Source organism: Ambystoma mexicanum, chromosome 11, assembly GCF_040938575.1.
Source record: "Ambystoma mexicanum isolate Mex_15411 chromosome 11, UKY_AmexF1_1, whole genome shotgun sequence".
Lineage (NCBI taxonomy): Eukaryota > Metazoa > Chordata > Amphibia > Caudata > Ambystomatidae > Ambystoma > Ambystoma mexicanum.
The window spans coordinates 1,092,838,172-1,092,853,431 of record NC_090934.1 but is presented as its reverse complement, the minus strand read 5'-3'; the positions used below and the strand labels follow the sequence as shown (position 1 = coordinate 1,092,853,431).

At 46.7% G+C, this 15,260-nt stretch overlaps 1 protein-coding gene across 1 annotated transcript in view; it reads left to right on the top strand.

The window, feature by feature from the left end:
• The window catches only part of ADAM10 (ADAM metallopeptidase domain 10), a 1,301,929-nt gene that overhangs the window by 642,759 nt on the left and 643,910 nt on the right, over window positions 1–15,260 (top strand). Inside the window, exon 6 of the mRNA XM_069624354.1 lies at window positions 10,181–10,330. Coding sequence (XP_069480455.1) covers window positions 10,181–10,330 — 150 coding nt within the window. The remainder of the gene's footprint in view (window positions 1–10,180; window positions 10,331–15,260) is intronic.

Below are 15,260 nucleotides of genomic sequence, written 5' to 3'. Positions count from 1 at the left end.
CGCCCAGACTAGTCAAGGAGTTCATCAAGGGGCTCTTCAGGACTGTGCCACTGGTAAAGGCTCCTGCCCCAGCATGGGAGCTCAATGTAGTCCTCACTAAGCTCATGGGGGCGCCCTTTGAGCCTATGCATCAAGCCTTGCTCAAGTTGCTATAGTGGGAGACTGCTTTCCTCATGGCGATCTACTCGGCCAGGTGGGTTGGGAGGACCAGGCCCTGTCTTGCAAGCAGCCTTACTTGTCTTTACACGCTTCAAGGGTGGTACTGCGTACAGACCCCATCTTTATGCCGAGGGTACCGGCGGAATTCTACCTCAATGAACCTTTGGTGTTAGACGTCTTCTCAATCTGTCGCCAGCAGAGGGCCTTGCATTCGCTGGACATTGCTTGTGCATTGAAGTTCTACGTAACACGTACAGAGTTTTTCAGAAGACTTCTCAGTTGTTCATCAACTTTGGACGTGTGAGTCACGGAAAGGCCTTGTTGAAGGCTTCCATCTGCAGGTGGCTCTCCGGCTGCACCATGCAATGCCAACAACTGGCTATCAGGCTGCTGCCATGCCGGCCCAGAGCTCACTCCACCAGATCCATCTCAGCAACAATGGAGTTTCTCTGGTGTTCCCCTGCTCGACATCTGCAAGGCTGCTACGTGTAGGTCCACACACACTTTGACGAGGTTCTACTATGCCGACCGGGATACCAGGGAGAAGTTGCGAGTTGGGCAAGCTGTGCTACGCAACCAGTTTGTTTGAGGTGAGTCTGTTCCAGAGGTGAGTGTTAATGCTTCTGTTGAGCCTTTGCACTGCCCGTGGTTGTGTATATGTACTGCTGTGTAATCATTATTCATGAGCATGTGAATCCATGTCAAACCCCATGCTGGAGAAGGAACAAGTTGCTTACCTGTAACTCCTGTTCTCTAACATGGGTCTGGCATGGATTTGCATGCAAACCCTACCTCCTTCCCTTCTGTGGCTCTTCTTGGTTCATACTGCCACTTTACGTGCTTAGCAAATCTGACGATGGCCACCAGAGGTGGAGCTTGGGGAGAGGACGGTCATTGGGAGGGGGTGGTGTGACCCAGAGGACATGGATTGGAAGAGAAATACAGTTTTAAAGCTAAAGTGATACTGCTTTTCTTTAACTGAAAATTCCCAGCCTGATGAGGAATATTCATGAGCATGTGAATCCATGCCAGACCCATGCTGGAGAACGAGAGTTACAGGTAACTTACTAAAACCAACTCCAAAAACTGCTCCTTGGGGCACTTTCGCACAAAGGTAACCTTTCTTGCCAAAGATTTCTTATTCACTTCACTGGTCTCCCCAGTCTAAATATAAATATTTCTGCTTACTGATTTACTACCTTTTTATTTCTAGGAGATATGCTATATTGACTCTAAAGAACTTGTGCTTGAACTTGTCACTTACCTGATATATTGTGGTATCTCCTGTTTTACAAAGTTACTTGCCTGTAACTGTATTGCTGCTTCTTTGTCTTTTTTATATAAAGGTATTTGTATAAAAATTAGTGTGTAGAAATGTTTTCTTTGCAATTGCAAGGTATTGTACATGCGAGCCGTCCCACTCCACCTCCTTGGTGTTAGACCTGAGCTGCTCTAGTACAGCTACCACTTGGAAAGCCTAGTGATCCTGAACAAAACCTTAGCAGTACCCAAGTCAGTAAGATGCACCTAAAGACCTGTGCGATGATGGGGCTAAATGAAAACCTCTATAACATGTTTAACTCCTGACTGTTCCGTCATGGAGTGGTTATGGCGGGGACTGTGGATGCTTGAAAGAGGATACATCCACCAAGTTTATTTCAAAAGTGACTGGGGGAAGTTGGAGGACCATTGTTGGGCAATATTTGATGTAGTAACCCTGTGGGAGCCTACACAACCCTTGTCCTCTTGGCATTAGGTAACCCACCTATTGATATAGATCTGTACTACACAAGTTGGTAGTGTGACTGAGCAGCCAGACTTATCTCAAGAGGGGTAAATGTGAGCTGTGGCATCAAAATCCACACATACAAGTATCCAAATAACACGTAAACTCAAGGTTTTCTAGTAAAATCATTTATTTAATGATCAGTTTTAAATAAGCATTCTTTAAAAGGGGCAATGTGCAACAATAAAATACACTTAAAAATACTTTCTCAGAATCGAGGCAAAGCAAGTAGATACTCTTTAGAGATGCTTCATACCCACTTCCTACACCCTAAGGTGACTTCACTAACTAGGACAGTAATGACATTTATATATCACTGTTGCACTTTGTAAATTCTGAGGTTGATAGAAAGGAAATGTTAAAGGACGAAGAAAGTTTAAACAGGTTCTCGGAGCATGTGAGCACCTTTAAATCTCACAATGAAGTCTAAACACCTTTCCCAGCAATATTAGTTAAAAACCAATGTATCACCTATGAGGCACAGTAAGAATCAGTCAATGGAAAAGAAGTCTGTAGGGAGCCGGGACAGCCACAGGTCAATTGGAGCAAAGTGTATTGCGCTAAGGCACTTCTTAGATAGAAACAGTCTTGCACAAAGTTAGTGTTTGTTGAGGAAAACTCAGTGTAGGATCACAAGCTGTTAAACTTCTGAAATTTAGATCTGCAATCAACTCTAGGAAGCAGCTACCTGCAAGTTCCAAATGAGAAGGGCCGAACTACAGTACCCCAAAGTCAGAACAGTATCTTTGGTTAGAAGAAGAGGATCCAGCTGGCTTCTGTATGGTTGCAGTGATGCAGATCTGTGTTCTTGGGCCTCGGTTATGGGAACAAGAGGGAGGATGGCTGGAGGACTCCTCCACAGCAATTCAAAGGTCGGCGGCAGCTACAGGCGTTCTTCGGATTCGTACTTTGCGGTTTCAGCACTCTGTAAACCGCACCATCGCGGATCTTGGACACCAGTTGGGCTTTTTTCACTCCGTGAGTCCAGCACTCTGGTGCGGTGACTCGAGCTTCAGGAGGGTCTTCAAGAGACTCCTGGAGCTTTTGGTTGGCTTACAAACATTGCACTCGACTGCGGATTTCTCAACCCCTGGCACTCTGTTCCAGCAGCAGCAAAGAAGTACAGCCGGTTGGGGAAGGTCTTCCAGCAAAGTTCTTTGCAGGGTTAGTTGGTCCCACTAACCCAAGGAAAGAAGTCGTCCCTTCCGGAGCTTCTCTTGTCAATTAGGAAAAGAGTTTCAGCACAGCAGCAGGGCTTCATTGGGTAGTACAATGGTCCAGGAGGATGCAGCAAGCTTCGTTCACGGCTTCTTCGCCTGGTTGTTCTTCCCAGTGGTTGTCTGTCTTCAGTCCAAGAAGCATCGCCTTTTAAGCAGGTTTCTCCCGTTCATGGCCAGCCAAGCTGTCACTCACACAGCAGGGTGGCTGTCCTAAAAGGACAAAATAAAATACACTTAAAAATACTTTCTCAGAATCGAGGCAAAGCAAGTAGATATTCTTTAGAGATGCTTCATACCCACTTCCTACACCCTAAGGTCCTAAAAGGACAGCCAGCCAATCAAGACTGGGTGCATTCAGATTGCCCTCAAGACTAAGGACAGGGGAGTTTCGGGCACCTCTCTCACTTCCTGCCCTTGCAGACACACTGGAGCCAGAGGCAAGTTTCAGTAGTGAAGCCCGCCAAAGGCAAAATGAACAAAAGAGTTAAGCCTAGTTTGTCGCGCAGCGTCGAACCCAAGAAAGAACTATCAAACAAATGGCAAAAAAAGACCAGGGCCATTTTGATACAATGGTCACCCATGGGTGCTATACTGCAGCTGAGGATTCAGCCTGCTGTACAAAAGCACAATGGTAGGAAAATTAAACCACTACCACCAGCCGTTTAAAGTCGTGAGGGTAACATAAACAATGTTACATGAGTAAGTAGAAAAATGCACTACTAAGTAATCCCCAGCACTCCACAAAAGATGGGGTGTGCTGGACCTACGAAGGGAAAAGGGAAGTAAAGTCAATTTCACTTTACTATTCTTGGAAACTGTAGTTCACCCAAAAAAAGGTATTTAAAGCTTAAGATAAATCTAAAGGATTTCTCTGTGACACTGCACTGAAGGTGCTGGTTATCACCATACAAAAAGTAGATGCCTATGGAGTTTGTGTTACGCTCACCTGGCTCCCACAGAGGCGTCGATCTGAACTGGACAGCTGTGGTCTCCACCAATGTGACGCGTAGGGCCGAGATGATGGACTGGACTGGCCCACCTAGCTTTGTTTGCTTGGCCCGTAGGACTATTCTTCTGCAAATGGAGAAAGGGAATTGAACACCCGTGGAGTTGAGCGTAAATCCCCCCCACCCCCGCTGTTCCCCACAGATCACCTTTGATGTCCCCTCTTAAAGTCTCACCTGATGGTTTGAAAAGATGAGCTCTCCATCCTGCATTAAGCGCAGGGGCGCGTTGATAACCAGTTGCTCCACTGGCTTGAAGGAATTGGCGAGTTCCAGAACAATATTGAATCCGAAAAGTATGTAGTTCGTAAGAGTTCACATGTCTGACTTTCACTCTTGTCCGATTCCTTGCAGTTTGCAGCTTGACCCCAGCGAAGAGTTCCTCGTGGTAGCTGACGAAGTTCAGGTAAGGATTTGGCTTATCCTACACAGTTCAATAAAATAAGGCCAGAATGTAACCTGTTGCTTGCTCCCTTATTCAGGTGTGGAAAACATATGAAGTTTGGGGAATAATTCATCCGGCGGTAAAATTAGGTAAGTCTATTGTGGTGAGAAGAGTTCCCCTTGTTTGTCCCTTTGTCTCACCTTGTTGTCCTTTTGTTCCCCTTAGGGGGTCGGGGTACGGCGAGGATGCAATGGAGACTGCGCCGACCTGTGAAGAGGAATAGTACCCCCGGTGGTAATCTGGTAAGTGTATGGGGGTAGTTACTATTGCCTCTGTTTATTCCCTTGGCTCACCTTTGCTGTTCTTGTGTTCCCCTTAGGTGCCGGAGTGCGGCGGGAACGTGCAGAAGGATGCAGTGGATCATGAGGATGCTGCGAAGGCCGGTGAGTTCAGCGTGGTGCTGCAGCAGGCGAGGCGGCGCTCGTAAAATACTTTTCTTCCAGCTCAAAGGCGCGGTGGATCCGGAATTCAGGTAAGGATCGAAGGTTTTGCTCTTATTCTAACCTTTTCTTCTTCTGTTCCTCCCTTTTTCTAGGCGCTGCAGACTCGAGGCGGGCGTGGCAGAAGACTGGATGCAGGCTTGCATGCAAGGTGAGCGTTACGCTGCTGGATGCAGAATAACGCGAAGCGTGTGCTGCTCTTCGGGCGTGGTTTAAATAGCCTCCAAAGTAGTCCCAGGTAAGTATTCCTCCCCAGCCCCACCCGAGTAAAAAATAGTCCCTAGGTAAAATAGTCCCTTCCAAGCCTCATTTAGCTTGGAGCTCTGCAGCATGGTCTGATTCAGGTAAGTTCTACTCTGAGCCTGGCGCCATAGGCGCCAGGACCGCACCCAAACAGCCCCTAGCAGGGTTTTTTGGGCTTGCTCAAAATAACTTTATGCCTGCTTCCGGGGTTGCTGGACCTGGTCTGGTTCCCCGGGGGTAGACAGCATGACAGCTTGTCAGACTCCAAAAACATAGGAAAAGTATAATCCAAGTGGGATAAAAACACAAAGTGAGAAAAAGGGCTTACTCTCTCCAGGGCTGAAATTCCTAAAAAGTCCTAAAGTCCAGCGAAAGAGATGGGGGGGTTCTCTAAGGTATTTGCACAAACATTTGAAATCTTCCCAGCAACCATCATTTAAGATGTGTCTGCTAAGAAGCCTCCATGAAGGGTTTCTAGTTTCTGTGCTAGAGGGCTCGGAGTCCTTCTCTTCCAAACAAGGCGGAAGTTTCCTAGCAAGGCTCTTCTGACCCTTTAACGGATCTAGAGCAAAGTGTTGATCAAAAAGAACATTACCTCATTCAAAAATCGGGAAGCTGCATTGCCTTCATTCAGCTCAAGGATTTAGTTATTTTGAGAGATGCTGTCCTTGCATAGTTTCGTCCGCCATCAACTCGTTGGCATCATCATGCTCGTCCTGGTGTAAAGTTGACAATAATGTCTGACTATGTGGTCAGATAGGGGCTGTGCTTGAACACTCGCTGCCTCCCTTTCTGTTCTGTGACCTTACCTCCCATACCTCCTTGTCCAGTAGGCAATTCACTTCCTTCGTGGTAGGAGGCGACTCTAGCATAAGAGGTTGAAACTGCATAACTTCCCTTTGGTTTTTCACCCACCCTAAGGGACTATCATTGTGATACCTAAATATATAGGTGCAGTGAGGGAGGAACCAGAAGTCCAACAGTTTTCTTTGGGTGGGAGGTTGAGCACACCCTTTAAAACAAAAGGTACATTAAACATAATTTTATGTTAACATTCAAAACAAAGGTGCATTTGGGAAAAAATATCTTGACAGACCAATATTGCATAACTTGTCACTCACTCCACATTTTTAGGTATGCTTCTCTGCAATTTGGCTGTACCAAAGAACAAAGCAAAAAGCCAGGTGAAATTAGAGGGTGATCCTGCTATCTAGGTTCAGGATCTGCCTGAGACAATCTGAAACTGATCTTGTCTGTTCCATTGTTTCGTGCGAGAGGTCGTTTTCAGGTTGATAATCTGTAACTCCAGTGTTTCAAACTTCGTACTCTGAGGACCTGGCTTGCCTTGACTTGGGTAAACTGCAAAGCCCAAGTCAAGATTCTGGAGACGTTTTGACGCTGATTTACATGCCTGTAACCTGCATCACCACCTTACTTATATTCAGTAAAGGAGGTACATTTTCAAATTACTTGTGTGTACCTTGGTCTTAATGTTTTTCTTTCTTGTTCAACCACTGCTACAGGAGGCGGTCGTCTTTTTCTCTGAAAAATGTGTGGGTTCATGTGACAGGTGGTGTGATGGAAAGTGAGAGGGAGGGGTTAACCAGTATAAAAGGCAGACAAGTTTGTCTACTGCGAGTAAATGGAGTGGGTGCTGCAGGGTTGTTCATGAATGGACACTCCTGTGAACGTAAAATGGCCACCAGTGAATGTAGGAAAAAGGTACAGGCACTGCGTGGCAACAGGTGTAGAAGAGGAGTGGGGCAGGGGGATGGGCGGCTGGGAAGTGAGGTGAAGGCACTGCAGCCATAGCAAAATATTCAGCAGGGGAAATTATACAAGAAATCACAGATTGCTGCTAATGTTAGGCAGAATACTGTGCATTGCCCTTAGGGACCACTACACACAATTAAGACTAAAAGTGGTAATACAAGTTCACCTTTGGTTCAAGCCTGTACTACACCGTTAAAGTGGAAGCAGTAGCGGAGCATCCAGATTTATCTCAAGAGTAAATGAGCAATAGTAGAGATTACACAAAGGACCACAATTACTGTGACTCAAGCAAACACTGACTCAAGGTTTCAGGTAAAAAATATAAGTACATTTATTTAAAACCATCTGTTCATAAAAAACTTCACTTCTTTAAATTCAAAAGCACACGTAAAATACACCACACACAACCACTTCCACTTGTTCCAGTAAATTCAAGGTAAATACATTAGGATTTGACAGACCAGTGTTGCGATACTAACGCGTAACCACGGATAGAAATGCTCACAAAGTTAAAACACGCTTTGTACTTTAGAATTTCAGACAAGGGAAAAGGGGGACAAAATCACAGGCAATACGTTTGTCTAGGCAAGGGAATCGGAGGACTTGTTCAAAGATACAGATTAAAGTCAATAGGCCTACGCCAGTGTCAATGGAGCAGATGCTCAGTTGCTGAGAATCACACGTTGAACAGTTCGAGATTTGAGATGCTAAGGATACTTGGATATTGTCAAATGGAAGGAAAAGTTATAAGAGGGAGGGAAGAAAGTATAAATCTTTGTGGAGGAAAAGGTTTCACCTCGATTCCGCATGGTCAGTCGGAGAGAACGACCAAATGTGCACAGTACCTTTTTCTGTTGGAGAAAAGCTGGTGCCACGACAGTTGTTCCTGGTCGTTCCTGTAGACTCACGGTTCCTGCGGCTTCAGTCGTGGGGGACAAGGACGATGTCTGGAGCGATCTGCACTACCCAGGGATGAAGTCAGCAGCAGCGAAAGACAACGATGAATAAAAGGTATGCTCCTTTAAATCAGTAGAGGGCTCTTCTGATGGCTATCCGGACCACTACAGCACAGCAATGATTTCGACCCATGAGAGGATGCGCTGACTGAAGAAAGGATGAGCTGGTTGATCCCACCAGGCTCAAGGGAAAAAGACTCCGGACTGGATCTTCTCTTGTCGTTGAAGGGTAGAACAGGACTGCAGGGCAGCTCAGGACTGCAGCAGGGCTTCACCGGGACTCGGTGGTTGCAGCAGCCATCGTCTTCTCTGCTTCTCTTAGGTTCCTTGCAGTTCTAGTGGCGACTCTGACTTCCAGCCCAAGAGTCCTGCCTTTTATGCCAAAATCCCCCATTCACACAGCCTGGCTGTCAATCACTCAGCAGGGGGGTTGTCCAGTCCAGACAACCATCTCAGCCAATCAACACAAAGTGCGACTTGGGTCTCCAAGGAGACCCTGTGCATGGGGTGGCTACACCGCTCCCTCACATTCAGCCCACCTAGACACCCAGATGCCAAACGAGGGCTTGTGGTCAGAAGCCTGCCAAAGGTCGTTGAACAAAGGAGGCAAACCTGGTTTGCCGTGCAAAGAAAGACCCAAGAAGGATGTTAACAAAAATAAATGGCGATTAAAGCCAACCGCAGCCGAAATGAAAAGTATTTGGGCAGGCGGGTTTAAAGTTTGTGGCTACTAAAATAACCCAAAATGGTACCACGTTATGTAATATAATCGCGGTAGGAAAATTAGGGTAGATACCACTGCCACCAGCCAAGTCTTAATGTTAAGGGAGCGAAACGATGCTCCAAGAGGTACAGATAAAAAGGCTAAGAATTAACCATTTCCAATACTCCATATAAGATGGAGTGTACTGGATCTGTGGTTAAAAGTGACTATGCAAAGTTAATGGCAACTCCCCCTTTTCTGGGGGACAGTAGTCAGCCCCAGAAAATGGAGTCGGTAGGAAGCCTAAACGACAACCCTGTATCACTGCACTGAAGGTGCTGTGTAACACAAAAGCAGTGGGGCTACTGAAGGGGTGTATTCCAGAGTCCACAATCACAGAAACAGTTGAAATACACATGGCAAAACACAGGGAAGAGTGGGGGGAAAAGCTCACACTCTTACCAGGTGGAAAAAATAAACTCCAGAAATCCAGCAAAGCTGCTGAGGGACTCACTAGGTAAGGGAAATTAGCCATAGAATGAGAATTCTCCCTAAAGGCTACCACTAACCAATCCCATGTACCTCAGACGCCTGTTCTGATTGAGACCACCGTTTAACCAAATAGGAAGTTAATAAGGTGATGGCAGTTGCAAAAACCTTATGAGGTGGCTTGGCCGCTGAAGTTTGCTAATGCTCACTGGAAGCTTGGGCCCTGTTGTAACAATGGCATATTGTTGCTTAATGTAACGTTGTCCTTGATACATGGAGGCAAGCTACCATCACCCATACATAGGCCAATGCCTTTGCTGTAACAGTTTTGAAATGGTTTGCTAAAGTAATTCAAGGTAGGTAACTAGCGTGGCTTGTGATCGAAAACCCCACTTTACACTTTAACTTGATTTACATGTGAAAAGTACAGTAGATCAAACTATTTTGTCAAAACAGTGGTTTCTCGGGGGGCTCGTATGGCCTTTCTGAATCCAAAGCCCACTTCAAACCCTGAACAGAGAAGATAGCATATTAATCAGTCTGCCAGCCACATTGTGCTCCTCGCCCCCATATTGGTTTAATCCGTGAATAATCGTGTCATAATGCTACAGAACTCGCCCATGAACTTCTAGAAAATGGAACTTCAGAAAACACGATTGTGAAATCCAAGCAGCTACGGAGAAGCTGGTCTCGATGCGAGTATTGGTAGTGGACAAGAGGCCATTTGTAGAAGTACTTTTGTCATTAGGCCGGCTAGAAACTCACTGCATACCTAACTGCTGTATTGATCCGATCTGAGATGGTTGTATCACGTAATGAAAGCCACAAATTCATTGGATTGAGACAGTGGGGTGGTGCTTTTCACTAATAAAAGTGCATACGCTGCTGTCTATTTAATTTTTAACTATTACCACGCTAACTACTAGTAACTGATTTGTGCTTTATTTGTAATTTGTGTACAGAAGCCATTTGAAGAGCATGACGACGATGGACCACAGATTTTAAGAAAAAGGCGTGCTGCCCAAGCTGAAAAAAACACATGCCAACTTTACATTCAAACGGATCATCTCTTCTATAAATACTACGGAACCCGAGAGGCTGTGATTGCTCAGGTACCTTATTATTTCTGTAGATAACGTTTACCGTCTGCTTATGATTTCTGTACCCATCAATTACTTAACTGCTTTCATTAACTATTAATGCTCTATCTACATCAGTGTCAGTATATGTAGTTTTCCCTCTATCAGTATTCTGCGCACAGCCACGACTAGCAGTCCTCAAGTAAGGTTCTGTTAATTTACTGAAATATAACACTATGCATCAACTTATTTTCTGAATATACACTGCAAAGCCTATGAAAGGGCAGAGACCTGCATTGAGTAAACCATTACACCATCCTGATGTACTGCTCAAAGGCAAATGGAACACAAACAAGTTGGTGTATTGAGCACAGAAGTATGTGGGTCAGTGTACTGGAGGACTGGGAAAAAGGTTTAGAGCCATAACATTCAAGAAGTCCAGAGTTATTGTTCAATGGTCCAAGGGGAGTCAGACAGCTGCTAAAGCTGCTTCAGGCAGTAATTAAAGCCAAGTTCGACCAGCTAAGGACTTTAGGATTTCAGGTTTGGCTTATTTGACTGAAATTATTTAACCGTGTGGCCTAGTCAACTGAATTTAGGGCATAGGACATATTACAGCCAAAAATCGCATCAACTAGTCCATATGGTGTCATTATCGCGAACAAGGGAACCAGGAGTTGCTGGGGTGTCCACCGCTCCCCTTGCTCGCTATAATTGGGAACAGGGGTTGTGGGGTACTTACAAACAAAAAAAACAGAGAAGGGGATCCTGCTGCTAAGTTCTAACCCGCGTTGGGGGGACAGAACTGATGCTGCAGGGTCAGAATGAAGGCAGCCACTGAAAGGTAAGTGGGGGGAGGGTGGGGTTGAATTGGGGGTGCAGAAGGAGGGCATGGATTAATTGATTGTGGCCGCAGCAAAAATGGGTTAGTGGCAATTATGCCACAGTCCAATCATACCAATCCAGGATTTCAGTATCTCCAATCCCATTTTTCATGGCCATGCCAATGCAGTAATTTGGCTGAGAAATGTCATACCTGTTGTGCGAGCATATCGTGGAGGCTTCATTACCAGTCCTCTAGACCCACGCGTGTTACAAGCAATTTCGCAGGGAGGTCAAGGGTTAAGTGAAGTCCACTGTGTGAAGTGGCGAGAAGACTGAGTTAAGTGTCAGAACATTGGTCCAGCACTGCTTCATGTATAGATCTTTCAGGAGGATTTGCAAAGTGCCAAACGGCAGTGTGCTGAATCCAAGTTCTTTATGCAATGATATTCCAAGTGTCATTCCTTTAAACACTCATTTGTGATACTGTTTACACAAATGTGATTATGCAACTGAGCTTTTTTTATCAGTGTAATACTTAGTAGGGCACAAGGTAGCATTCAGTGACCACGATTTCTTTTGAACTCTATGGCTTTTATTGTATATTTGAAAAATATATAGAAAGCTTCAGTGCTCGTACACAAGTGCATGGGAAAGGAAAATGGGGGCGGTGAGGGGGGAGGGAAGTACAAGGAGGAGGGGGAGTGGAAAGTGCAAAGCAGAGGAGAGAAAACATAAATATTAAAATAGAATAAATAATAAATAAGGGCTTTAAAGCATGGTAGTGCAGCCAGCAAGTGGCCGGTGAAAGTTAGTCAGAAAGGTATATCTAATAAGTGCAGAAGAAACGTGGGAGGCGGACTGCATGGGTACAGATACAGAACCCTAGTGCAGATGGTGGCCTGGAGGCAGTGCATGAGGGTGGTTGGGTGAGCAGATACCTGGGCCCGAAAGAACAGAGGGTGGCCAGGTGCACAATGCCATGAGAATAAACATAACGGGGGAGAAGGGGGGCAAAGGCAGAGGCAAAGAGGAAGGTCTTGAGAAGTTTCCGGAACCGAAGATGTTTTTCCTCAAGTTTCAAGGTGGCCGGGAGGCTGTTCCAGAGGTAGACACCAGCCGGAGACAGGGATCTACCCCCAGCTTGATTTTTGCAAAACGACTAACCCTGATGGAGTTAGAAGAAGAGGAGCAAAGGGCTCGAGAGGGGAGGTATTTATGGAGGGATAGTTGAAGGTATTTTGGACCCAGGCCCCAGAAAGCCTTGTGGACAAATCAGAGGGTTTAAAATTTAATCCTTGCATCCACTGGGAGCCAATGAAGGGATTTCAAGGCTGGAGAGATACGATCCCAGGGCTTGAGGCCAAGGACAAGTCTTGCAGACCTGTTCTGGATTAGTTATAGAGGGCAGAGAGTGGAGGCAGGTAGATTTTGGAAGAGGCTGTTACAGTAATCCAGTCTGGAAAGAACCAGAGCTTGGGAGACAGTGAGCTTTTGAGGGAAGGAGAGGAAAGGTAGAGTACGTCTAAGGTTCTTAGCCGTGCAAGTGGGGGTGGGAGGATGGCAAAGGGAGGCCGGCCAGAGAGTGAGGAAATGATGGAGATGGTGTACCAATAAGGAGGATCTCAGTCTTGTTGGCAGTTAGACATAGATCATTGGCGGCACACCAATTTTGAATGCCGATCAGACAATCGGAGATGAGGGAAGGAGAGGAGGGGCCTGAAGGAAGCCTGAAAATGAGTTTGGTGTCAGCATAGCACTGGAAAGTTGAGCAGACCATTGAGATGCAGTAAGCGAGAGTTGCCAGGTATTGGTTGAAAAGCCAGGGCGAGAGGATAGACCGCTGGGGAACACCACATGTGGAGAGGGAGATAGAAGATAGGAAGGACCCAAGTTGTACTTGGGAGGGTGGATCAGAGAGGAAAGAGGTCAGCCAGGCCAGAGCCTGATCAGTGATACTGAGATTTTCATGAAGACGATTGACCAGGGTGATATGGTTGACCGTGTCAAACGCAGAGGAGAGGTCAAGTAGGATGAGGACAGAGGGAATGTTAGAATAGAGTTTGGAGAGCAGGTTTTCACGGATGTTCAGGAGAGCAGTTTCCATACTTCTGGCAGCTCTGAAGCCAGATTGGTGGTCATGGAGGGAGCCAACAGTCAGACTGGAGATTAACCTGAGTGATGGCCAGCTTTTCCAGGAGCTTACCCAAAAAGGGAGTAATGGAAATTGGGCGGTAGTTTGCAGGACATGACGGATCAGCAATGGATTTCTTGAGGAGATGATGCACAAGGGAGTATTTAAGAGGGGTGGGGAAAGAGCCAGAGGCAAAGGAGAGGTTGCAGAAATCAGCAAGGGCCGGCGCAAGGGAGTCAATGTGGTCCTTAATGGTTTTAGAGGAACAGGGATGGACTTGTTTAAATGAGTTTTTCATAGATCGGACTTGTGTAGATGTCATCGGGGGAGAAAGGAAAAGGGGGGATGAGGGGTAGCTGAGGGAGGCTCAGCAGACTGAGAAGGAGAGGGAGGTGGGGGAGCGGAGGAGAGGGTGGACAGGATGTCCTGGATTTTAGAGGTAAAGTGATAGGCAAGGGCATTGCAAAGCTCCTGGGAGGAGAGGAGGGTTGGAGACTGCAGCAGGGTTGCCCAGCTCCTTGCAGATTTTGAAAAGTTTGGCCGAATTGTTAGATGCCGCAGAGACGCAGGCTTTTATGTAGACTCTTCTTAGTGAGGACAGCAAGTCGGTATTGACATTGGAGCAAGCGGCAGGCCAGATTGTCAGAGGATGAGCAAGAAGCCCTCCATTTCCTTTCCGCCGCCCTACACTTCCGTTTAAGTGTAGCTAGGTCAGAGTCATAACAAGAATTGCACTTGGCTTTGGACTTCAAACGGATCCTCATGACGGGGCTAAGAGTATCAAGAGCAGCAGAAATAGGAGTAAAGAGAGGGTTGTCAGGATGTGAGTCAGACTGCGGTGGAGGGGGTGGGGGGGAGAAGGTTGCAGCAAAGGCCTCGACTGACACGCTTCATGGGCCGGATATCTGAGAAGGTGGGTGGCAATCTAGGAATGGACTTGGCTTGGGGGGAGGAGATGGAGAGATGAGAGGAGAGGAGGCAGTGATCACTCCAGGAGAGAGAATTGGTAAGGGGGTAGAGAGGGGGAGGCCGGATGAGATCAAGACATGAAGTGTGTGGCCAGCCAAGTGAGTCGTGCCGGAAGGATGGATGGAGAGGGAGAGTGAATCGCAGAGGTCGCGAAAGAGTGAAGATGAGGGACCGGTAGAATCCAGATGAATGTTGAGGTCACCAAGGAGGAGAAGTTGAGTGGTGGAGGCCAAAAGGGAAGAGGAGAGGTCAGCCCACTCAGAGAAAAGAGCTGATTTGACCAGGGGGCCAGTAGAGAGCAACAGTAAGAGTGGCTAGGAGAGAGAGAGAGCACCTGCAGACTAGGCATTCAAACGAGGAGTAAGTTTGAGTGGGAATGAGAGAGGCAGGGGATCCACTCAGGGAAGATGAGGGCTACACCCCCTCCAGGCCAATTGGATCTGGGAGCTGAGAGGATCTTGTAGTTGTCGGGGAGGAGTGTCAAAACTTGTGGTAGAGCTGGCTGTGAACCATGTCTCAGTGAGACAGAGTACATCAAGGTAGTTCTTCTAGGAGGTGACGGATGTTAGACGAGTGTTTAATGGCCAAGCAAGAATTTCAGAGTGGCGAGATGGAGACGGTTGCCAGACTTAAAGACCTTCCGGGGAGGGGTACAGATCCTAGGTACGCCCTGCGGAGGTGTGGAAAGAGCTTGAGATGGGGTAAAGGAGGAGGCGTAGGAGGGCAAGGTAGCCAGAGGAAGAGAGTAGGGGACAGCTGGAGATGAGAGGAAGTTGATGAGGCAAAGGAACTGCCTATCAAAGAGGAGGAGGTTAGCCTGAGGGCCTTGCACCATGACAGTACCATTTAGATAGATGTTAAAGACTAGAGGATTCAAACGGATCCATACGTACTTCCCAGCAGGTGCCATCATTAATGGGAGAGGAGACAGGACAGAGCACAGAGTTCATCATATGAGGGGTCCAGAGATCTTGTGAAGGAACGAGAAAGAGGATGTCGGTGAGGGTTTGTCTGGCAGAGGCGCAGGAATAGGTATCA